Genomic DNA, 22,789 nt, shown 5'->3' on the forward strand with positions numbered 1-22,789 from the left:
AATGGTGCAAAGAGAGGGACCAAGTTACCTGGATAAGCCCTGCCACCCCACCAGGGTTCAAGCCATCTGATTTTGGGTTTTAAAGGATTTGCTGACATGTGCAGTTCCCTTCTCCTTTTGTTTAGTGTGCTCTGTTAGTTGGCACCAAGACATCAGCTGGGAGCTGTCTCTTTCAGAGCTAATCAGCAGGAACAGAATTTATGCTGTCTGGAAGGGCTTGAAGGTCTGCACTGGGTCCCCCAGCTCTAGGGACAGAACCCCAACACCTGTGGGGAGCTGAGCAGTCCAAAGCTCAGCGTGGTGCTGGGGAAGGGAGGACACTCTGCTGTTCCCATGTAGTGTGTCACAGCCACCGGGACCAGACCCTTTCTGAAGTCCAGGCTATTCCCAGCTCTGCAGACACAAGGAGCTCTCAGGAGAAGGGGACATGGCTGGGTGTTCCCCATGGGGCACCTGGGGATGGGAGTCCCTACTCACTTGACAAGACTCTGGCACAGCTCCTTGTCAGGGAACCTGCTCTTCGGGGGATAGTATGTGAGCTTTTGCTGCAGCTCCAGATCAGCCTTCTCTATCAGCGTCCTCATCGTGTCTATCTGTAGCTGAGAGCTTGGCTAAGGAAAGGGAAGACAGTGGCTGATTAGCAAAGGTCCTTCCCAAGGCCCAGCTTGCACCTGAGAAAGAATCCCTCCCTGCTCTTGTTGAGAGGGGGTGTGGGGGTCCTCCTGGCTGGCTGCTCAGTGTCTGTGACACCTCCTGCTCTCTTAGCCAGGACCTCATCTCCAGGGACACAACTCCAGCATCTTTGCCTGCCCAGACACTGTTAGGAAAACTGATCTGGTCAGGCAGATATAGGATGTTGGATGGGAAGTTATGAGGCAGAAATGCCTTGGGAGGAAACAACTGTGTAGTTTAGGGAGAGAGAATGAACCTTTTTCCCATAGTTCCTTGTTTCAGATGCAAATACTGTTCTGTCCATCAAGTTGTAGTTCAATCCCCTGTTCCAGAAAGTTCAATGTTCTGTGTTCATTCATTGGTCCCTATTACTTGTCATTCATCCCTTGTTCCTCCATTGGTTGCTTTCCAATCACCCCATCCCTGCTCCTCCCATTACCCTTTCTCTAGCTGGTTTCTTTCCACAGTTACCCCGCCTATCCTTTCCCAGTTATATACCCTGGACCCTCCTTCACTCAGGGCTTGCTGCTTCTGAGCCTCTTCAACCTGCCACCCTGCTACCTGATCTCTTTACCTCGCTTCGCCTGGACCCTCCAATAAACAGAGTTGGACCCTCAAGCAGCAAGCCTCTCTCCCTTTTACTGGTCTGCCATTATTACCACATCTAGCCCTCAGAGCATCTGGTGGTTTGTGGGAGCTATCCGCACTGACCAGAGAGCTCGCTCTCGGGAAGGCACCACCCCACCGACACCTGCCCTGTGGCCACAGGCAGACAGACCAGCCAGGAACCTTCCACAGCTCCAGGTGCTTGCCTGCCCACAGCTAGTACCAAGGCAGCTTGGACAAAAACTGCTTTGAAAAGGAACCAGAATGAAGCTGGTGCCTCTTGGAAATGAGCACCACCAGCACAGCCCCAGGGCACAATCAGGCAGCCGCTGTTCAGGTCTGTAAATCTAGCAGGGCTTGGGTCGGGACCAAGAAACTCCCCAGAAATGACCTGCATTTCCTTCAGAGCACCATCTGAACTCCATCCTTTGATCTCTCCCTGGGGTAGAGCTGTTGCAGCCCCAGAAGAGGCCATGAGCAGAGTGGCAGCCCTAAGGGCAATGCTGAGGTGACAAATGGTTGTAAGTGGGCAGGGAGGTCCCAGGTGCAGCAGGGAGCTGCTGTGGGCTGCAAGGGGCTCAGGTGACATGGGGAGGGTCGCATGTGCCAAACAAGGCTGTAGCTGTTCTTACTACAGTGCCAGAGCCAAGATAACGGGGCTTCAGGTCCCGAGTCTTTGGATTCAGTGTCTTCAAGGTCTCAGTCATCAGGGTCTGAGACTTCTTCCGAACAGCTGATATACTCCTCCGACTGTACTGATGCAGGGGTTTTACAAGCCGTTTCAGTGGCTTCTCATGTTTTTCATTTCCTGAAGGAAGAAAATATCCACAAAGAGAAGTGTGGGCAAAGTGCCAGTCCCATTTCAGCTGGGAAGTCCCTGCCTCCCAGCACTGGTTTCTTCCAAAAAGAAATCCCTGAAGCAATCTATGGGAAGTGGATGCTGCTGCTGCTCTCTGAATCCTCATGTTTGCTCCCACCCATCTCCCACCCCCCAAGGAGCATCTCATCCCCTGCAACGTCACAGAATTCCAACCCTGCCAGAAGCCCTGCCAGCCTCTCTTACAGCTTTCCCAAGCCCTTCAGTCTAGCCATCATCCTTCAGGACCCTGCCAGATGTGCTGGCAAGCTCTGCAGGTTGGTTCCCGGGACAAAGCCCACACGGCATCCTCTGCTCAAGACTCATGAAGCAACCAGGGGGCTTGACTTAGTCTGGGAGTCCTGCAGCCCTCCAGGCTTGGTAGAGGTGAGCACGAACTGCCCTATGGGCATATGGTAGGGAACAAAACCAGAGGAGCCCTTCCTGGGGCCAGACAGGCAGTGCCCACCTGTGATGTTCCAGGGCAGGTTCACGCTGATCATGGGACAGGACGCTTCTCCTTTCAGGAGGATATTTTCTGGGTCCAGGTCACCCACTTTAAGCTGGTAAGTCCTCTTGAAGGCTCCTGGTAATCCTGGCACGTAGGAGAATTTCAGCACTTGCTTCTCACCAGGTGCAATGGAGCCCTGCAGGGACAGGAGAAGAGGGAGGGAATGCATCAGAGTGATGGGGATGGCTCAGGGGACAGACAGGCTGAGGAGACAGGTTCTCATCTAGAAGAAGCCATCAGACCACATCACCTTTGTGACAAATACATTACAGTGTTGGCTTTCGCAACTGTTAGAATAAATACCATGTGTTTTATAATGTTGACTTTTGTAAAAGAAGTTTTGCTAAGGTTTAGAGTTCTTTAAATGTGAATGTTGTGTTGTGATATAAATATTGGTGAAGAGCTCTTGTAATAATAACGTTTAACCAGTGAAGGAATGGAAACCTGTTGAATGTGCTGAAAGGTAACAAATGACTGGGACCAGGACATCTGCACATGCTCCAAAAAGGCAGGACAGAGGAGGAACTATGTTAAAATATTTCAATATGTACAAGCATTTGTAGATATGGATTAGGCTGATGCAATACCCAGGGTATATAAGGGGTGTTGCTGTGTTGCCTGGGTGCCTCTGGCTGTGCCTAAGCACCCAAGCCAAGCACCCAGCGCTGTTACTTCTCCTTTGTTGACTTTGTCCCCTACTGTCTCTTATTAAATTTTCTTTAAATTTTAACTAAGGAGTGGCCTTCGTTTCTCACACCTTCTACCTTCCTTGTGCCCAAAAAGTCGAGCCTCTGACCCTAGGGTGCCGTGTGTCCTCCCCAGGGCTCATAAGGCTGCAGCCCCAGCACAGCCTGATGTGAGCACAGTTCTGCTGCTAATGGGGTTTGCCCTCTGCCAGCAAGAGCCCACCTCATCAAAAAAGGCTCTTCTGCTGCCACTGGGGAAGTCCCCGCACTGAGCAGGGCCAGCAGCTCCTCTCCTCCCTTGTAGGAGACAGGCATGAAGAAATGGGAAAGCAATTTGCTTCCTCTTCCCACTGCAAGGAGGGACAAAGGCAGGAGTGCTGCTTCGCCTCAAAGGCATCCAGGCAGGACTGAGAAGCTTGGACAGCAGTGGGATGCTGTTAATTTTTCTCCCCGCTCTTCCAGCCCTGCTGCTCCCTGGCCCAAAAAGCTGCTGCACAGCAACAAAGCTGGAGGAGGCAGAGACCAGCAAGCCTACTTAAGGGATATGTGATCACACAGGCAGGGTAAGGTGACCCTCAGAAACACTCCAGTGCCAACACAACCCAAGATCTCAGCCGTTGGGAGTCCCCAGAGTGACTGTGAGCAACCAATTGCACTTTTAATTATGCCACAACATATGTTATAAATACACGTTCTGATGTGGGGTGAAAAATTACTATAGGGGCTGTAGATGTGCTGAGAGCCTTAACACATCCCACGTGTAAAGGAGATTGCTGGGAGACAATGCAGGCAGGCTTTGTCTAGGGGGCTGCAAGAGACCTCCCCCGTGGAGGCAGGCAGACCCCAAAGCCCAGGAAATTTTTGCCTGTCTGACCAATCTTCTAACAACTTTGCCCGTTTGACCGAGTTATGGGAGGAATCTTACCATATCGAAGCAGTTAACACTGCCAGGTTTTCCCCACCATTTTTTGTTTTTTTTGTTGGGCTGAGAGCACCTGGAGGGTCCGGCTCCCTGCAGAGCCATCTCTTCCCCGTCTGTCTACGCTGCTGTCGCCGCTTCCCCGCTCGCCACGGCAACCCAGTGCTCCGCTGCCTCTCCGAGGGAGCAGCCGCCGCGCCCCGACCGTGACAAGTGCCCAGTGACAAGTGCCCAGTGACAAGTGCCCGGTGACAAGTGCCCGGAGACAAGTGCCCGGAGACAAGTGCCCGGTGACAAGTGCCCGGTGACAAGTGCCCGGTGACAAGTGCCCGGTGACAAGTGCCCGGTGCCAAGCCGCAGCTGCTGAGCCCGGCCCGGCCGCAGCCCCGGGACAGCCGCTCCTGCTGCCGCTGCGGATGGAGCCCCTGCACCGCACGCTCGGTGCTGCTGGCAGCACACTTCCTCCATCTGCCGAGCAGGACCCAACAGAGCGGCCCAGCACTCTGGCGGTAGCGCTCCGTCCCTGTCCTCTGTTGCTGTCTCTGTTGCTCATTTTCTCTCCCTGCTCTCTTTTCTATCCCCTTCTGGTCGGGACCATACCCTTTCTTTATCAATAATCAGTTTTCAGATGTAACACTTGCTGCGTTTGTGCCTTATTTTCATCTGAGAAATCTATCAAAAAGAATTCTCCTCTACTTCCCTTACAGCAGAACAGTGACCAACACACTTGTGCCTCCTGCCAGTGTCTGCCCTGTGACAGCAGAGCCCCCATCAGCCAAGGCCTGGGGGAGTCTATCAGGAGAGCTCTTGTTTGATCTCCTCTGCCCCCGGCAGAAATTGCTTACAGCTCTGTCTCTCTCATGGCTGGGTTTGGGGTTTTCCCCTCTGACTTTTTTCCCCCTTCCCCCCACCCTCTTTTTTCCTTTTAACACTCTCCTGGGCCACCTGGCACAGGGCTGGGGTCAGTCACTTGTGCTACTTACAGTGGTGGGATTGACCAGAAACACACCAGGCAGATGCTCGGCTGCAGCGCTGGGATTTAGGGTCCAGATGAATTCAATCTTGCCAGTGTTCACCAGGGTGACCGTGCTGTGACCAATTTCATTAAATATCTGGAGAGAAGGCACAGGAGCAGGAAGTTACAGACTCAGGCCTGCTGCTGGGAATCTCCTTCCTCTCTCCTGGCCTTGGAAGCAGACACATCATGGGAGCAGGGACCAGGGAGGAGATAAGGGCACTTGGGAACCCGGGGAACCCCCAGACACAGGGCACTTGCACAGGACCAGGGAGCTCTGGCAGCACACAGTGGTGTGGTAACAACCGTGTGAGGGGCAGCAATAAATGAACCGGGGGACACGGGCCCTCTGCACTCTGAGGGGTCACCAACAGCCAGGAGAAACAGAGACAGCACTGAGGCATTGCAGGAGAAAAGGCACCTGCATGCAAGTATTGGCAAGCAACATACATGCACACAGGGCAACACCGACAGGGCCAGCAGCTGGAAATATCTGTGGGCTTTCAGTTAAAAGAGTGATGTGGGGATTATTCTGGGACAGTCTCCCCAAATACAGTGACTGGAAGCCCAACTTCTTCCCTTGACTGTTGTGTGGATTAAGCAAGAGCTTTAGACAAGAGCATCTTCGTGGAGGTCAGGCTTTGAGAGTGGATCAGCAGAAGCATGTCTCAGGAACATGCCCCTCAGAGCACCCCCCGGGATCCTGCCTTCCTCAGGAGGCAGTCTTAGGTACCCTGAAAAAGAGGCACTCCCAACATTTTGGAGAGGGTTGGAGATGGCCATTTTAAACCAGCTTGGATGCCAGATGCGTCCCTCAAAGGTTGTACTTCCAAGCCCCAGGGCCAACAAAGAGGCTGGGAAGGGAAGGGAGCCCTGGACCGAGGTGGGCAGGAACCTGCTGGCCGTGGTCCCAAGGCAGCTGTGCCAAGGTGTTGCAGTTCCTGTTTATTTTATTAGTTTATTGTCAAATAATTTGCTCCGTTGCACCTCCATGTTCTCCCCAAGTTGGTTCATCCCTGATTTGTACCCTGCCTCAATGCTGTCTTTCATGCCATTCCCCACCCCTTGTTCCAGCTCTTTTCCCTGCCTGTCAAGGCAACCCAACCCCTTATTCCCAAACCTGTGCCACTTCTTAGCCTGGGCCAATCCCCAACTGCAACACCCCTTTGGAATTCCCCTAAACTTGGATGCCCCTTTGGCCCATGTGACTTTACCCTTCCTCCCCCTGCCCTACCCCAAAAAAATGATGTATTCCCTTTACTCCTCCCCTGAAGATTCCCCACTGGACAACTGCTAGCAACTTCCCCGTAAGTTGCAACAGTATAAAAACCCATGCAGCAGGGAGGGCTCTTTTACATTGCTCCTTTCACTTGAAATAACATCTTCCCTGTGGAGTCTTAAGACAGAGAGCCTCCTCCTTTCTCCTTCGCCTGGTCCCTGTTGTGGCTTGTATCTGGCACTGCAGAGCATGTGGCTCTAATTCTGTCTCTGGCAAATCCCCACACCAAGGCAGTTCCTCACACCTGGCAGCACCAGAGTTTCTAGAGCTAGCCTGGGCTCTGGTGGGCTGTATCACCAGGGGACACGTGTGGTACCTGAGAGCCGCAGTTGATCTCCCGGAGGCTCAGGGAGTAGCTGACACGTGAGGCCTCCCCAGTCACCATCACCTCGTAGGTGGGGCCTCCCTCCACGTGGCACAGCGCCGTGACACTGGAGATGGCGTTGAGGTGGCCAAAGAAGGTGAAGGAGACCTGCTGGCTCCCTCCTGGCTGCAGCACACCTGACACTGGCACAATACTGAAAGCCTGGAGGACAGGAGAGATTGAGGTGTTGAGCATGGAAATGGGTGCAGAAGAGCATCCTGGACCAAAGTGCAGCTGTAGCCACTGCACAAACACGGCCACAATCACCCTAATCTCTTCCTGCATCTGTGCCACTGACCAATGGAGGGACCATGGGGAAAATCTTCTCCCATACTCAGGAATCAATGCATGAATTAACACATTACATTAAAGTGAACTGGGATGTCTCCTGGTAGCAGAAATTCTCTCTGGTGCACAACTTGTTCTTTTTAATGCCTTTCAAAAGCATTTCTTACTGCTTTTAGAAAAGGGGAAGACTCAGAGTGAGAGCTCTTGGAGCTCAGGGAAGGACTCTGGCCCAGCTAATCTGACTTATGAGGCTTTTCCCCTCTCTTTTGATTTAAATGCTGCTTTCTCAAGGTGCCTCAGCAAAAGGTCCTGCAAAAATTTCCTACGGACTACCTGATGTGTTCCAGGGGGAGCAATGCCCTCTATAGGTGCTGCACAGCGTCCCTGGAGTGTCCTACAACATGTCCTGCACAGCCCCTCCAACAGCCAGTTGGTTCAGCAGCACTTTGTATGGGCCTGGAGGGACGTGAGGCCCCTCTGTGTGCAGTGCTGGGGGCCACCAGTGGGACTGGGAGCTACAGCCCTGCTTGCCGCGCTGGCGATGGATGAGTGAGACGGATTCCCTCTTACCTCCTGCGCTTCAAGGGAAGTGTGCGGTACATCCATAGAGCACCTGAATCCCGTCAACCCTAGTGGGGTGTAATACCCTGCACAAGTTTGTGGTGGCACCTGAAAAACAAGCCATTTTCTATGCTAGGAGGAAGAGACGGCCACTTTGCAAAGTCTCAGTTTGTAAGACAGCTCCAGGGCCAACAGTGTAATACCAGCTCTTGGGTGAGAGCAGACACCTGGAAACAGGTAGTCTGGCTGGGCTGGGAAAAGGGTACATGGAGATCAGGACTCATCACAGCTTGCTCTGGGAAGGAAGCTGGAGGTCTTACCATGATGATACAGATAAAAGCCTCATCTCACATTGTGAAGAAAACAAAGCAAAAAAATTCCACACTCAACACAGGCTTGTAGAATCTGAGCGTGCTCCTCCAAGAAAAACTCTCCTATTTCTCCCTCTCACACACCCCACATCCAGCCACTGGCCCTGCTGCCTGGCCAACTTTCAGAGCACAGGACAACAGGGCAGCAAAAAGAGAGGTCAGCACGAGCATGACTTGTTGGTGGCAGGCTGGGGAGGCAGCACAAGCACTAGGTGTACAAGAAAATCTACCTCTGCTCCTACAGATTGGGCAAGACCCTGCGATTCTTTCAGGGCTATGACTGCCTCCTCCACATTTCTAATCTTGAAGCGTCTTGTTTGAGATGCCAAGGAATCCAAACAGGTTCTCTTCTCCTTTGGCGGTTGAGGTTTGAATGTAGGTAGGTAAAGCTCAGATCTGGAAAACAACATAACTATGAACAGGGACCTGCAGTGGGAAGGAGGGAGCAACACCTGCACAAACAGCTCCTGGTCAGGATGCAGCCCCTGACCAGGGTGCTGGCACGTTGAACTGAGAAATGGTTTGATCCAGCCCTTCCCAATCCAGGCTGGAGCGGGTCTGCTCTATAGGCAGCCCAGGGATGACACTGAGGTAGCAGTGGTACAGCAGCTGCAATTGCTTACGTTGAGGAACTAGAGAGGATAGGGATTAACATCTTGTGGGGATGCAAAAAGCACAGTGGGAGGAAAGCAAAAAGGTGAGATCTGAGGCACTGAGGGGCAGACCCGGCCACAGACGAGCCAGCACAGCCCCCCACAGTGCCCAACACCAGAACCTCTGCAGCTCCACCAGGTATTGATCAGGAATGTTTCCCTGACAGTGTAGGGGGGGTTGATTGACATTTTCCAACACTCCAGGCGACTCGGGTCACATTCCCCATTTTAAATTGAAGCAGGTGCCTAGAGTAACTCTGCTTGTGTTTCTAACGCCATGTGAGGGACACCGTCAAGCCGTGCCTGCCTGTCACCCTGATGAGCTGCAAGTGCTCCCCACACAGTCAAACATGACCTGGATGCACCATTCCCAGACAGGCATTCAGGGCCTGTAATGACCTGCACCCCAAAGAATCACTGCCTTTGGCTTTGTAGTGTGTGATCTAAGGCTGGGTTTCGTTTCTGGATGAGGGGCTCTCTCATCATAACCCCCAAGAGATCCCCTAATCATCTATTCTACTGTCTTTAGTTGAATGAATGGTTTGAGGCAACTTCCCAGGACCATGGTGACCAGAAGACATTTTTCACCCTAACGTAGAAACTCTCTGGAAGGCAGGGATAGGAGATGATGTGATGAACAAGTCCTGATGTCAAACAGAACACAACCCATAAGGTACATGTTGCACAGTGGACAAGTCAAAATAAGTAACAAGTGTCCACAAAACAAGGGAGTGAAGAATCCAAGGTGTCCACTGAAAGCTGACCCCTGGGAGGGAAATCATCCTGGCAGTAAAGGAGTTGTCCTAGCAAAGAAGGGAAGGGAAGGTAACAAGATGTTCAGCATCAGCCCAGGCACTAAGTAGCTCTTTCTCTGGTCTTGGGACTTTCTGGGTATCCTGCAGCACAATGCAAGGGAGGAAGGCAAGGAGCAGAGAGCAGCTCCTGCAGAGAGGACCCATCCCAAAGCAGAGGGACCAAAAGGGCCCTCAGCAGCACTGTGGGAGCTGGCACTAGGAGCCCTTCATCAAGGTGGACATTGCCTCAGGCCACAGAGGTCTGAGAAAGCAGCTTTCACCCCAGCTTTCCTTCCCAGGGGAAACCACTGTGGGGGCTGCACAGCACCAAACTGCTGGAAACCTATTCCCTGAGCATCCAGCCTGACCACGGCTGGTCAATGTTATTTGCCAGATCCTAGGCCAACACCTTTGTTCTTTGCCAAGTACAAACAGGACACCAGCAAGAAGAGCTTCAGGGAGAGGACAAAGGTGCACACACCTCAACTTGTTCACCTGGCTATCCGAATGGAATGACCAGTGATACTTGACAGGAAGTGGGCTGCAGTTGGTGATCTCCAGAGAACGCACTTCTTCAGTGCCAGCCATGATGCAGCCAAACTCCAGGGTGCTGGGCTGGATTTGGAGATTTGGGAAGAGGACTTCTCCCCGAAGGGTGATATGCTCCACAAATGGATGGCCCCTGACCATGCCTATCTTCAGAACTTTCTCTTTTTTCCAGCTCTTAAAATCCAGTTCATAAGCTGGGTCAAATGCAATGTAGAGATGACAGGTCTCCCCTACATCCACTGTCACAGGCTGCAGGACACAAACAGGAATTAATCACCTGTGGGATGATGTCCCAAGGTCTGACAGCACAAAACTATAAATGTTCAAAGTGACCCCAGCTTGGGCTTCTCAGTTCATGGTTCATTTCCTTACAGCAGGGGTCTGTAGGCACCACAGTCTAGTCCAGGACTCCCTCAGGCCATTTCTGTGCTCAGCCCCAATACAAGGGGGTGGCTGTGGCAGAGCTGGCATGCTTTCCATGAGACACCTTTACTGCATGGCTTGCCCAGACACAGTTGCCTGCTCCCTTCTCCCTGTGCCTTAAAGGCAGGACGGATCTTCTCAATTCAGGTAAGATTTTGATTCCTTCAGCAGCTCCGCTGATGCAGCTCAGGCCAGCTCACTGCTGATGCTGCAGAATGAACTTCTTGACCCAAGGAGCTCCCTTGAAAGGCACCAGAAAGGCACCACCACATCCCTCCTGTTCAGACCCCACTGCAGGAGTCCAGGGCTGCTCACCTGGCCATCTGGGAGGGGCTGCTGGTCCTCATCACAGACCAGGAACGGCTGCTCCAAGTCCAGCATAAGGTCCAGTGGCAGCAGGCAGGTGTTTTTTAAAGACAAAGGCTGGTACTGCCGAGTCAGGTCATCACTGGGTTTCTATGGAAACAGGAGACAAGGAAAAACAGCCTCAACCAGGCACAGACCTCCTCCTGCTTCTGCTGCATCTCACATTTTTCAGCCCCAGAAACGCATACATTTCTATTTACCCTTTCTATTTATTACCCTTTCTTCCAGGAGGTTTTTCTTTAAAGATACTTCTCATGTTTAGAAACCACAGCATCCTCTGGGGGACAGGGAAACACTCCCATGTACAGATGAGGGAATAGGTCCCTGAGAGGAGGTGGCTGCTTCAACAAAATCTAAAGCAGAAAGTGACTCCAGACCATTTGTCTCCAGTTTTGTCCTTCTATTGGGCAGAACAGCACTAGATGGTCTTCACTCACATACAGTCATTTCTCACAACCTTATTGGCTCTAGCAGCCTCATAAAAGCCTAGGCTCTTTTTTCCTGTCTATGCATTGTGCTGGGCTTCTTGCATGGTTTAGAGAAACCAGAGACTTTGGGAAACTACTTCTGGATGTGCTGACATCAAACAGGTGCTGTGCCATAGCATGCAATAAATCAGTTTGTGTGTGTGGCATCGAGCAGAACCCAGGCAGAATCAGGTAGAGCTGAAAAGCTTCTAATTACATCTGAACTGCCTGTTCCAGGGGGGATTCTGTACTTCAGTGGAAGCCTGGGAACCAGAGGAGAGGCCTGAAACTGCAGAAACCAAAGGACGAAACATTGTCTCTTTTTCAGACAACTTGCAGGAGAGGGAAAGATGATGCTGGAGTTGGAATCCAGAGACTAAAGGGCACCTGCTCTGCTTCAGTGTTATCATCGCTGCAGCTGCAGGATGTCTGGGGGTGTGGGTCTCAGATTCAGTCAAAGAGAGAAATGGAGAGTTTCTAACCAGGCAGAAGCCTGGGAAAGAGTTGGAGAAGAATGTAAATAATTCTTTATCTCTCTTCTTGTTCACATTGTTTATAGTGAAGTTCTATCACTGTGCGTCAGGCACTCTGCACCAATGGGGTGGGTTGTTTCCACTTCAGGACCAATGGAACTGGTCCTCACAGAACTCTGTATAAAAGAGCAGTGTATTTTGAATAAACAAGAGTTTCACTCTCAGCAGCCTTCTAAGTCAGTCTTCTCATTCCTGTCCTGCCTCAACAGCAACATGGGGGGTCCTCTGAAGCAGGTGCAGCTTAGGGAAATGCACAGCAAAGGCGGCAAAGAGACATAGGAGATGATGGGTTTTTCCTTGTCAGCCTGAGGAATTCACAGGAATCTCCATTTTTCCCAGCTTCCTTAGAGCATCGGTGTACAGACATCGCCGTGCCTTGGAGGATCCTCAAAAGCCTCCCTTTACAGTGAGCAAAGAAAGTAGCATTTCTCTGGAAGCGGCCACGATCCCCCTTGGCAGTGCAGCTGTAATTTTACTTTGGGGAAGTTAAATACCAGTCTCGCCTCTAAAAGCGTTGTCACTTACTTTACAGAGTGTCTCAGGAAAGGTAAAGAGGAGCTTTAACACAAGCACACAACCCCCTCAGCCATGCTGTTAAATGCCAGGATGCAATCCCAAAACTTACCTTCTCCACGTGGAAAGAAAATTGTCTGGCTGATATGTCTATGGAGGGATCAATATATTTGCAGATAAGGACTGTTTCTATTATCTTCTCTCTCCTGCTGGCTATCCCTCTGACAGCTTCACACATCACATAATCCTGCACCTCCTGCATGCAAGAGTCACTTGTCACCAGTGGGTGGTGGCAGGGCACCCTGCAAATGCCCGACATTGGCTCAGCACCCACCATAGGCCTCATTCCTGCCACAGAGTTACGGTCACTGCCCCCTTTTCTTCCTGCGATGCAGCTTGTTTATTCTGTGCTCAATTGTCTGCAACACTGCACCCCAATAACCACTTGGCACTTGTTTAATTCACTTTCTTTTTGGGCTCCTAGTCTAAGTGTAATTTATTTCTCTGCCCTTCTTTGCTGACTAAGCATGCAATGCTGTTTGCCCCAAAAGAGCAGTATTTCCTTCCAGCCCTACTTTGGTATCAGCACTGGGTTCTGGTAGCTGTGGAATCACAATAAAGTCTTAGCTGGTCTGGGGGTGGCCAGCAGGGAAAGCAGCTGGTGCTGCCACAAAAACGTGTGGTCTTAAACCAGTTTCTTGAAGGCCCCTGCTCATTTCCCCAGGCTAACGTCGAGGGACTGTGGAGCAAGCCCAGGAGAGGGGATCTGATGGTTGCCCAGGCTCAGCCCCTGGGGGCACCTCACCTGTGCGACGCGGGAGAAGCCTCGCAGCACCAGGTCCGCAGACTCGCCTGGCTGCAGTTTCATCAACGGTGGCTCCAGCGCAAACATGGGGGCAGCACGTTTGGGGCTCTGGGAATCATCTTTGGGGCTACTGAGGGCTGAGATGCCCTGGCCCCCCTCCTCAGGTGGGCTGTAGCATCCCGCGCTCCAGAAGAGCTGATAGAAATGGTGGCCACCGTTTGTCACTTTGAACCGATGAATACAGGGAAGGAAGCTAGAATAGAAGGCAGGATGGAAAATATTATGGGAATAGCTATTTCCCTGGTCATCAGATTGCTCCCAGTGAGCAACCTGAGGTGTTAATAGCTTGGAGAAGGTCTTCATTTCCAGCTCTTAATGTGGACCAGAAATAGTATCTGATAAGCTGCCCTTCTGATGTCATTATTGCAAAGAGAAATATGTTTATAATGATAATGTAGCATTTTCCAGGCAAGGCTAACAGGACCTGGTGTTTTCCTCCAAAATGTTTGTTCTGGGGTGATTCACACTGTTGCTGTACTTTGTATTAATCTGTGCCCCAAAACTGTAACTGAGTTTTGAGATCCTGCACTTGGGGACTTTGTGCGTGGGGGTATGATTAGCAGGCATTCCCAAAAGCCAGCTCAGAGGCAGTTTCTGGATGATCCCAGCAAGCTGATAAAAATTGTCTGCCTGCTCCAGGAGAGGAAACCAGGGAAGCAGGGCCTCTCTCGTTGGTAGCAGCCTTGGTTTTGCACTGGTAGCCATCTGTAGAAACCTCATTTTGCAGTAAGAAACTGTTTGGAAGTGAACTTTGCAAACTCTGCTGGCAGTGAAAAATTGAGCGAGGTCCTGGGCAGAGCAGGGCAGCAGCAGAGCCCATGAACAGCGTGAGGAAGCAGCGGTGCAGACCCCACACAAACCAGAGAGTTTCCATCTGCCTCTGGGACTGCTCTGTGGGTTCCTGCCTTCCCGGTGGGAACTGTCACCCTCCTGTCTCTTTGTTCCCGGGGCCCCTGCATGCCATTTTGGTGTGATGCCATCTTCCCTTGGTCCCTCAGCCACAAGGAGAGACCACCTCATCTGGGCACCATTTCAGGAACCTTTTGTGAGCCTGCCATCATCACTTGATCATTACTCACTGTCCTGCTGACAGACATTTATGTCCTCACTTGATCAAGTAATAATCAAGACACTAGAACTAAAGAAAATTCAATGGCAATTTAGCGACTTGTTTCTCTGACAGTGGCTTTTGAGGGTGTCCAACAACTCTCAACTGGCCATCACATGTTTCTAAAGGAATCTCTCTGCCTTCAGGGAGTCAGGGCTTTGGAAACTGAAGACCTTCCCTGAAGGACTACAGCAAAAATGCTCCTTGTTGAGACAGGAGCAGAGGTGGGAGTGGAGAGATCTCCTACCTGAATTGGCATCCCAGGTTGAGCTCTGGGGCAAATGGTTTGTCTATGACAATTGTGCTGCCAGTGCCCAAAGCCACCAGCCGACAGGCAGTCCAAAGGCTGTCCCCAGTGAACAGCTGGATAGTGTTAGCAAAGAGTCCAGTGTCATCCAGGGTTGCTGTGACAGTCACAGGCACCTGACCCCTAGCAGGGATCACTCCTTCTCTGGGTTCAATGGTGTAACAATGGGGTTTGCAAGGCTGTAAGACAAGCATAATATGCATTTAGGATGGGAACCATACACCCTGGTGTCTTGTGGAAAAAAAGACTAAAGAAGGGATGATAAAAATCATAAAGGCTTAAAATCCCTAAAATAGAGTATTGGGCAACAGCAGAGCTCCTACAACTTGTCTTTTCCCCTCCTTTAACGGACTCACCTAATTAACCCAGTTCTGCCCAACCCAAGTGTTGCCTTCATGGAAGACAACGGTGACCTGGTTTCAAGGAACAGCACGGCAGCCCAGTCTCCCCTGGGCCACTCGGGCTAACAACACACGCAGGACACCAATGTGGTGGACGGTCGAAAGCGTTTATCTTATCTCATGGGTTTAAATAGTCTTGGGGGACTCTGCTACGTCAGGAGGGGTTGGTACGGTCTCTAGGGTTAGTTAGGAGTGGAAGACTACTGGGTTAGGTGTGGTTACATTCTTTGGGGTAATGGATAACACGTTGCAGGGTGAGAGGGGGATGGGGGTCTTTCTTTCCGTCACATCCCGAAATCTTCCGTTCGCCTGTCCCTATCTACTACATCTCCCCCCTCCTTTTCATAAATAAAATGAGGTAGTCGTAGATATAGGCACTGGAGTGAGGTACAAACTTGTAACTTGGTAAGGAAAAAGGGGTTTGGTAAACCTGAGTAACTCTCGCAAGGTGAGTTTTGAAGGCTTTTGCAACTGACTGTGTTCGCAGTTTTTGGTTTACAGCATTTGTTGCTGGCCCACAAACAGAATGTTCGCCCGTTCTGGACGGGCTTGAACAAACGAGACCAGCTTGTTCAGCAGGCATGGTCCTATGGTAACAGCTAAAAGCAGTATTGCTAGCGGACCTACCAGGGCGGAAATTAAAGTGGTGAGCCAAGGTGATTGAACCAGGATTCGAACCAGCTCTGCTGGGTTTCCCTGTCTCTTTTTCTCTGAGACAGTCTATCTCGGAGTTCTGCCATGGAGTCTTTAACGACTCCCGTATGATCTGCATAAAAGCAGCATTCCTCTTTCAAAGCTGCACACAGTCCTCCTTGTTGCATGAACAAGAGGTCTAGTCCTCGCTTATTCTGTAAAATTACTTCTGAAAGCGAAGAGACCGATTTTTCTAGATAGGACATAGATTTCTCGATCTTCTACAGGTCTTCATCAAATGTCATTTGCAGCTGAGAGAGTCCGTGCTGTTGGGTTGCGATGGCTGAGACACCAGTGGCTGTACCAGCTGCTCCCAGGCCGAGCAGCATTGCGATAGTTATACCTGTGATTATTTCTCTTTTGTGGAGTCTGTCAGGTTCTTCGAAAAGGTGGTACACTTCTTCATCTGAGTGGTACAGGACCCTAGGAACAATCAGAACTTGGACACAGAAGTCAATAGAGTCATTAAATTTGGCAAGGAACACACAAGGACTCACTCCGGATGGCTGGCAAACCCACATCCCAGACGTGGATGGGACCACCCACTTATTGGTTTTTCTGTTGGGCTTGACAACTGCGGTGTAGAAGTTGCCTTTCTGCTTTGCTAAGGTTGCATTGTTAAACATTTGCCCCGTCTTGTGATTTGACTCAGGGTGATTCCTCTGCGGGGAGTGTCCCATCTGCACTGGTGGGGGGCACTGGCTGTGGAGTAACTGAGGGGGGTGTTTAAAGCAATGCCTTCGTAGAAAGGGGGTTTAACATCATAACAAAGCCAACAGGAGTTAGTCAGGTTCGGTTTGGTTTAGTTTAGGGTTAGAAAGGTACCTTCTAGCATACAAACACAGGGGTGTTCCACGGGCTGGTGGAGGGTTCTATGTGACCCTTTTGCAGCTCGAGGTTGACCAGATCCAGCAAGGCTGCCATTCGAGGCTTTGACAGGGGCCACTGCTCAACCCATACGGGGTCTGGTGATTTCCAAGTCAGTTTGATTGGCAGCAGTGGGTGTACGGCAGTGGCCCTTAATATAAATTTGTAATCCTGACTCCTAATATAGCAAGGATGTCCCTTCCTATCAGGGGTGGAGAGTTTTGCAAAATATAGGGGTGGATTGCTACTGTTTGTTCTGGTCCCTTTTTTGTATGAAGCATTATGGCTACTAATTGGGTGCTTTTCCAAGCTCGGGATGGCCCTCCCGCTCCGTTCACTGGGGGGACTTCTTTGCATTGCCAGTGTTGGGGCCACAGTGCTTGGGGAAAAATCGAGCAGTCTGCTCCTGTGTCTGCCCAAAACTGAAGCCCTATGACATGGGGGTCCTGACTGCCATAAAGACGGCACGTCCCGCCCATCTTCGGAGGCTCCTTCCCTATTTTCATGGCCAGGGCCACCCAGGGGTCCCGTTCTGGGGCGTCCCCTGCTGACCCCGCGACACAGGCGCTGCTTGCAGTGGTAGTGGGTACGAAGGTACCGCAGGCTGTGTTGCGAAATTCGCTGGCGAGGGTACCAAGCTGGCTGCCTCCTGTGGGGGTGTGGGGTATAAGGGTACCCCACCCCACTGGGGATTGGCATAGATGGGCCGCCTTGCATTCGTGGCGGGAGGAGGCTGAGTGTGGCCCGCACGCCCCCTCCCTCTCCCGTTTCCCTGGGGCTGGGACCTGCATTCCTTAGCGAGGTGCCCCTTCCTCCCGCAGCTCCAACAGGCTCCTCTCGGGCGTGCTTGGGGTGGAGGTGCCGCGGCGGGCTGCCGTGCCGGCTGGGGACAGCTCACCGCGATGTGACCTGCCTCACCACACTTGAAACATGCCATGGCACTGGTGAGGGTGTGGACGGCTGCCTGAATGGGTGTCAGGTGCTCTTCCCTTACTACATGTCTGATCATGTCAGCCAGGCTGGCTCCGGCTGGCAGGGAACGTAAGATATCTTTGGTGACAGAGTTGCACTGCTGGCGCAAGCAGTCAGATACCACGGGGCCCTTTGCCTCTGCCGGCAGGGTAGAGGAGTCTATCGCTGCCTGCAGGCGATCTACGAACTGCGTGAAGCTTTCGCTCTCTGCCTGCCTCACAGTGGACCACGGCGACGGCTTGGCCACGACCCGGGAGGCTGCACGAATAGCCTCCCTAGCAGCCCGAGTGGTCGCCCTGACCTCCTCAGCCCGCATCTGTGTGGCTTGTTGCTGAAGTGTGATCATATCATCATGCTTTCCCATAAGCCTGGATAACGTCGATCCGCGTAGTGGCTGCCTCGCGCCAGATGCTTGGGCTAATAGCTTTGTACAATTATCCTCCCATTCCTGTCTAAACACAATCATTCTGGCACCATCAAGTATCATGCGACCTATTCGCTCGGTATCAAAGGGAAGCAGGTCGTCATTACTAAAAAGACCATAGATTAATGTGGAGACCATGGCCGAATTAATTCCTTTTTCTGCAATGGCTTTGACAATTGACTGTACATCTTTTGGGTTTACCGGGGCATATACCCTCTGCTGGTTCCCTTCCGGGCCGGTGATCCTCACCGGGAAGGTTTGTACGGCAGCCGCTGGGGACCATTCAGCACAGGCTATTTTTATTTCTCCCCAGTCGGTAAACTGGGCTGGTTCGTATTGTGGCTGCTTTTTGGTGCGGCTTAAAGCTTTACTTGGTTTGGTTTTAAATTGTGTTGGCTCTATTCTCTTCGTCTTAGAGTCCCAGCTGGCTCCTGGCAGCTCTTCCGAGCTGCCGGAGCTGCTGCTGGACTCAGAGTCGGAAGTCGAATGCCAGCGCACTTCCGGGGCTCGGTGCCGTTTTGTGCGGCTCCGACCCCGCTCCTCCCCCTGGGGGTGGCGCCGCCGCCGCCCCCCGGGCTCGCCCTGCCTCCTGCAGGGGGGGGTTCCTCCCTTACATGGTAGTGGCGTCACGCGCGGCTGCCAATTGGCTCCGAGCCCTCTGCCGCTCTCCTCCTCTTTCTCCCGCACACGCGCATTAGCAAAACTCCGCACCTCTGGGCTCTTCGCGCCGAGACTGCCCGCGCCCCGCCCCTCCCCTTGGCTGCCGGCGCCATTTTCAAAGGGATACGGGGGCGGCGTGGGTAGGATCTCCTCCCGAGCCGCGGCCTCCGCGCCTCTGGCTTCCCCTGCCAGTCCCCGCCAAAAGAACTCTGCGCGCTGCTGCACCTCCGGCAGCGGGTCACTGACCGGCAGTGGTGGGGCGGATGGGGAAGCCGCGGATTTTTGGGAGGTTTCCGAGGGGGGTCCCGGGCCCCGGGCCGGGGAGGGGGGCGACGCGCCGGGCCCCCCCGGATCCCCGCTACCGGGCGGATCACCCTGAGGGCCGGTTTGCGTTGCCGCTCCTACGCCTAGTTTGGGTGTAACTAATAAACACGTACGCGCGGTGCTCCATGTCTCCTGCTCTTCTATTGCTCTGCACAGGGCTTTCTCTACTTTGCCCCATGCCTTAAGGCTTCTGCCACTGCCTAAGGTTTTCGTGTCCTCGGCCAGCACAGCTGTGCATTTTTCCCAGATCTCCGGATGCAAAACATCCACAGGGCGTTCAATTGCCCCAAGCTCAAGCAGCCTTGCGATAGCAAGATAGAAGTCTTTGAGCTTACACTCAATGCCCCATTGCTTATGAACCTCACTTACGACCCTGGCGATGGCATCCATGACGACCGCGGGTCCTGGGACGTCTCCCTCGCCGAGAACACGGTTTCACCGGTCTGGCTGCTGCTCTTGTCCAAGTGACACCCGCTACCCGAGCGAATTATTCCCGGGCTTCAGCACCAGTTATGTTGCCTTCATGGAAGACAACAGCGACCTGGTTGTAAGGAACAGCACGGCAGCCCAGTCTCCCCTGGACCACTCGGGCTAACGACACATGCAGGCACCAATGTGGTGGACGGTCGAAAGCGTTTATTATCTCATGGGTTTAAATAGTCTTGGGGGACTCTGCTACGTCAGGGGGGTTGGCAGGGTCTCTAGGGTTAGTCAGGAGTGGAAGACTACTGGGTTAGGTGTGGTTACATTCTTTGGGGTAATGGATAACACGTTGCAGGGTGACAGGGGGATGGGGGTCTTTCTTTCCATCACATCCCGAAATCTTCCGTTCGCCTGTCCCTATCTACTACACCCAAGGGATGCTTATCCTCAGGAGAGTGTTCCTTCCCCAGTCTTTCTCTGGAGTGTGTGCCAAGGAAAGCTGCTTTCTCTCTCCTGGCTTCTCACAAAGGCTCAAGGCCAGAGGAAGCCAGGACTGCTCCAATCCCACTCCAGAAACCACACAGCTGGAGGATAATGCTGAGAGCCTGAAGAATATCTCTGTAAAACCAGTTGTGCAAATCCCCAGCACCAAACTATTCTTTCCCAAGGGGCCATCAGTGCTTCTCAACATCCCCTAAATGACTGAAACCCTCACTTCCCACCAATCATCAGCTGTAGAGAGGTGCCCCAGTACCCTCTGCTTTGGAAAAGTCATCTCCAAATGGTAAGAGCAGAGCAGGAAAACAGGAAGCAGAAAGAAAACTGGACAACATGTGCTCTGTGGGCACGGCTCACTCTTCCCTAAAACTCTTGTCATCTGGTTTTTCATGGATTTCACAGATTGGGTAAAAGAGCTGGAAGCTGCCCAAAGAAGGGAGGAAAGGCCTTGCACCAGCACAGCTGTGCAGACACAGCTCCCTGCTACCAGCATGTGCAACCCATCCTTTACACACCACGACCACCCAGCCAAGGTGCATTGCTCCCTGCAGAGGCTGAAAGCAGAATTCTATTGTGGAGTTAGAGAAAGCTGTCCTGGAAAAATCCCTCACTTTGAGGTTACATTTATCCCCCAAACGGCGGGAATAGCAGCAAGAGGAAAATCCATGCCCCTCCTTGGCCCAGGAGGCTGTGGCTGGACTCTCCCACATGGCCTAATGCTTTACCCACAGCCACAAACAAGTCCTTAGTATCAGGTTTTAACCAACCCCACAAGTCCAACACACCCAGCATGAAGAAAAACAAACCTCAAGCCCCTCATGGATCTCCCCATCCAGCAAACATCCCACCCAGCCGCAGGCCCAGCCTACAAGGCCTTCCTGGCTGCACCAGCCCTGCTCCCCCTGCCAGGGCAGCAGCCCCAGCTCCTTCTGCCCTGTGCAGCCTCCAATATTAAACTGCCTTTCTCTGCAGCTGGTGCCCAAAGATGCTCTTCAATGGCACAGAGATCACAGGCTGCAGGGGTGCACAGCCCCACATGTCTTTGTGTGGACAGCCCAGCTAGCCTGACCCACAGGAGGTGTGAAAAATGCCTCCCCACGAGCAGTCTGAGGACAGACCCCGCACCCTGCTCTCTACTATGAACAGCAGTCTGGCACAAAGCAAGTGAAGATGGAACAGGGAAACCATGGGGAAATCCATGTTCTCTGGGGAGCAAAGGACCACAGGTTTCTCTTGATATCAGAGCTAAAGACAAAAGATAAAATTAAGGGAGAACTTGTCAACACAATCCAGACTAGATTCTGCTCCAATATCTCTGCAACTGATTTCATTGAGGGGTGCCCCAGCTAACACCACTCCAGAGCCAGGTTCCTCTTGCCTCGCTCAGATAGAATATTGGAATATCTTGCCTCCTCTCACACAGGGCAATATGGAAATCTTACATTTAAAAACCAAGTCATGGCTGCTACTGACCAGTCTATTTCCCTGGAAAACAGCCCCACAGATGCTTACAATGTCTATCCTGAAGTCTTTAGGGATGAGACCTTTGTTGAAGAGGGTAAAATTTCGAGAAGTAGGCTGTAGTGCTGGGATCCTGCCAAACACTATCAGCCTTGGACTTGGGTAGATTTTTGCCAGCTGTCCAGAGCTCCGTAATTCTGATCTCTATTCCAGGAAGCAGGCAAGAAAGATTAAAAAAAAAAAAAAAACAAAAAACAAAAAACCCACCAAAAACCCTGAAAAAAACAAAACAAACCACAACAGGGACAGCTAAAAAAGCTTAACCAGCTCAACTCCACTCAAGTTATTTCTTTAGGGACAGCTACCACTCTTCACCTGAAATGCTGGGCTTTTTGGGGGAAAAAAATACATATTCACCTCCAAATTTAAAAGGATTAAAGTAAGAGAACCTTTTAAACTACAAATTGTTGGTCGACAGGCAAAATCTTTGCAAGAAATCTCAAGTTAAGACCAGGCTGACAGTTAAACAACTGGTTATTCTGGTGGGGAGAAACCCTCCTCTTTAAGGTAAGCAGCCTGATAGTTGAAAGCAACTGTTTTGTCAAACTTCAGGCTCCCTGGCACAGCCTGCACTGCCTGTCCTTTCTGCTGATTTACATGCAGCGCCACAATGGCCCAGGTTCAGATGTTTGGCACCATCATTTCCATGTCTTATATTAAAACATGTAAGTTTAAGTCCTTGCAACCACTCTTCAAATGCCAGCTTTCTTTTCTTTTACAGAAAGCTCAAGGTTCCCAGAAGTCTGACATCCTCTTTTGTGCTCAGAGAGATGACATTTAAAAACAGGTATTTCCAAAGTTAATAGCATTTTAAAGAACAATTAACTAAAATTATCCTTGATTGCTGCTTAGATGAACTACCTTCTGTGTCAGACACTGAGATTACCACATCTAAGGTGTGAGCTGTTTGTGCCACCGATCCCTCCTGTCCTCCTCAGCAGCCTGTGCCTGTTTTCCCCAGGAGAATCCCTGTACCCTTGCACCCTGCCAGGAGCAGTTGCACAAAGGCACACATCTCCCCTTGCACTCACCAGTGGGTTTCTCTCATCCCCAAACACGCCGATAAGATGCTTGCCCACTGTTTGGACTTCAATTGTAACTGGAATCTCTGCAATGCTGTGAGGCTGGACAATCCCACAGGGTTTGTGGCTGGAGTAGAACACAGGAGAGTCCTCCTTGTGTTCCTGGCAGGGACAGAATCAAATGCAGCTTCAGAGGGACCTCTGAAGAAATTTTACACTCCTTAACATCCACCGCAACAGCAACTTACACACATTTTTAAACATCCCCAGGACAAAGG

The 22,789-nt window shown here is 51.7% G+C and overlaps 1 protein-coding gene and 1 long non-coding RNA gene across 2 annotated transcripts; both read right to left on the bottom strand.

Moving 5' to 3' along the window:
- Positions 1–5,335: 5,335 nt before the first annotated feature.
- On the bottom strand, positions 5,336–10,339 carry LOC144247051 (uncharacterized). Its single transcript, XR_013340746.1, has 3 exons — positions 10,057–10,339; positions 8,359–8,524; positions 5,336–5,362 (listed from the first exon to the last, which is right to left on the bottom strand). It is a non-coding gene; the product is annotated as an uncharacterized LOC144247051 (long non-coding RNA).
- Positions 5,875–7,809, bottom strand: LOC144247083 (hydrocephalus-inducing protein-like). The gene is made up of 3 exons (XM_077786420.1): positions 7,767–7,809; positions 6,861–7,070; positions 5,875–5,904 (listed from the first exon to the last, which is right to left on the bottom strand). The coding sequence occupies exons 1-3, from the start codon at positions 7,800–7,802 to the stop codon at positions 5,875–5,877; spliced, it is 276 nt and encodes a 91-aa protein (XP_077642546.1). The 5' UTR covers positions 7,803–7,809.
- Positions 10,340–22,789: the final 12,450 nt, after the last annotated feature.

The sequence above is a fragment of the Lonchura striata genome, chromosome 13, assembly GCF_046129695.1.
Source record: "Lonchura striata isolate bLonStr1 chromosome 13, bLonStr1.mat, whole genome shotgun sequence".
Lineage (NCBI taxonomy): Eukaryota > Metazoa > Chordata > Aves > Passeriformes > Estrildidae > Lonchura > Lonchura striata.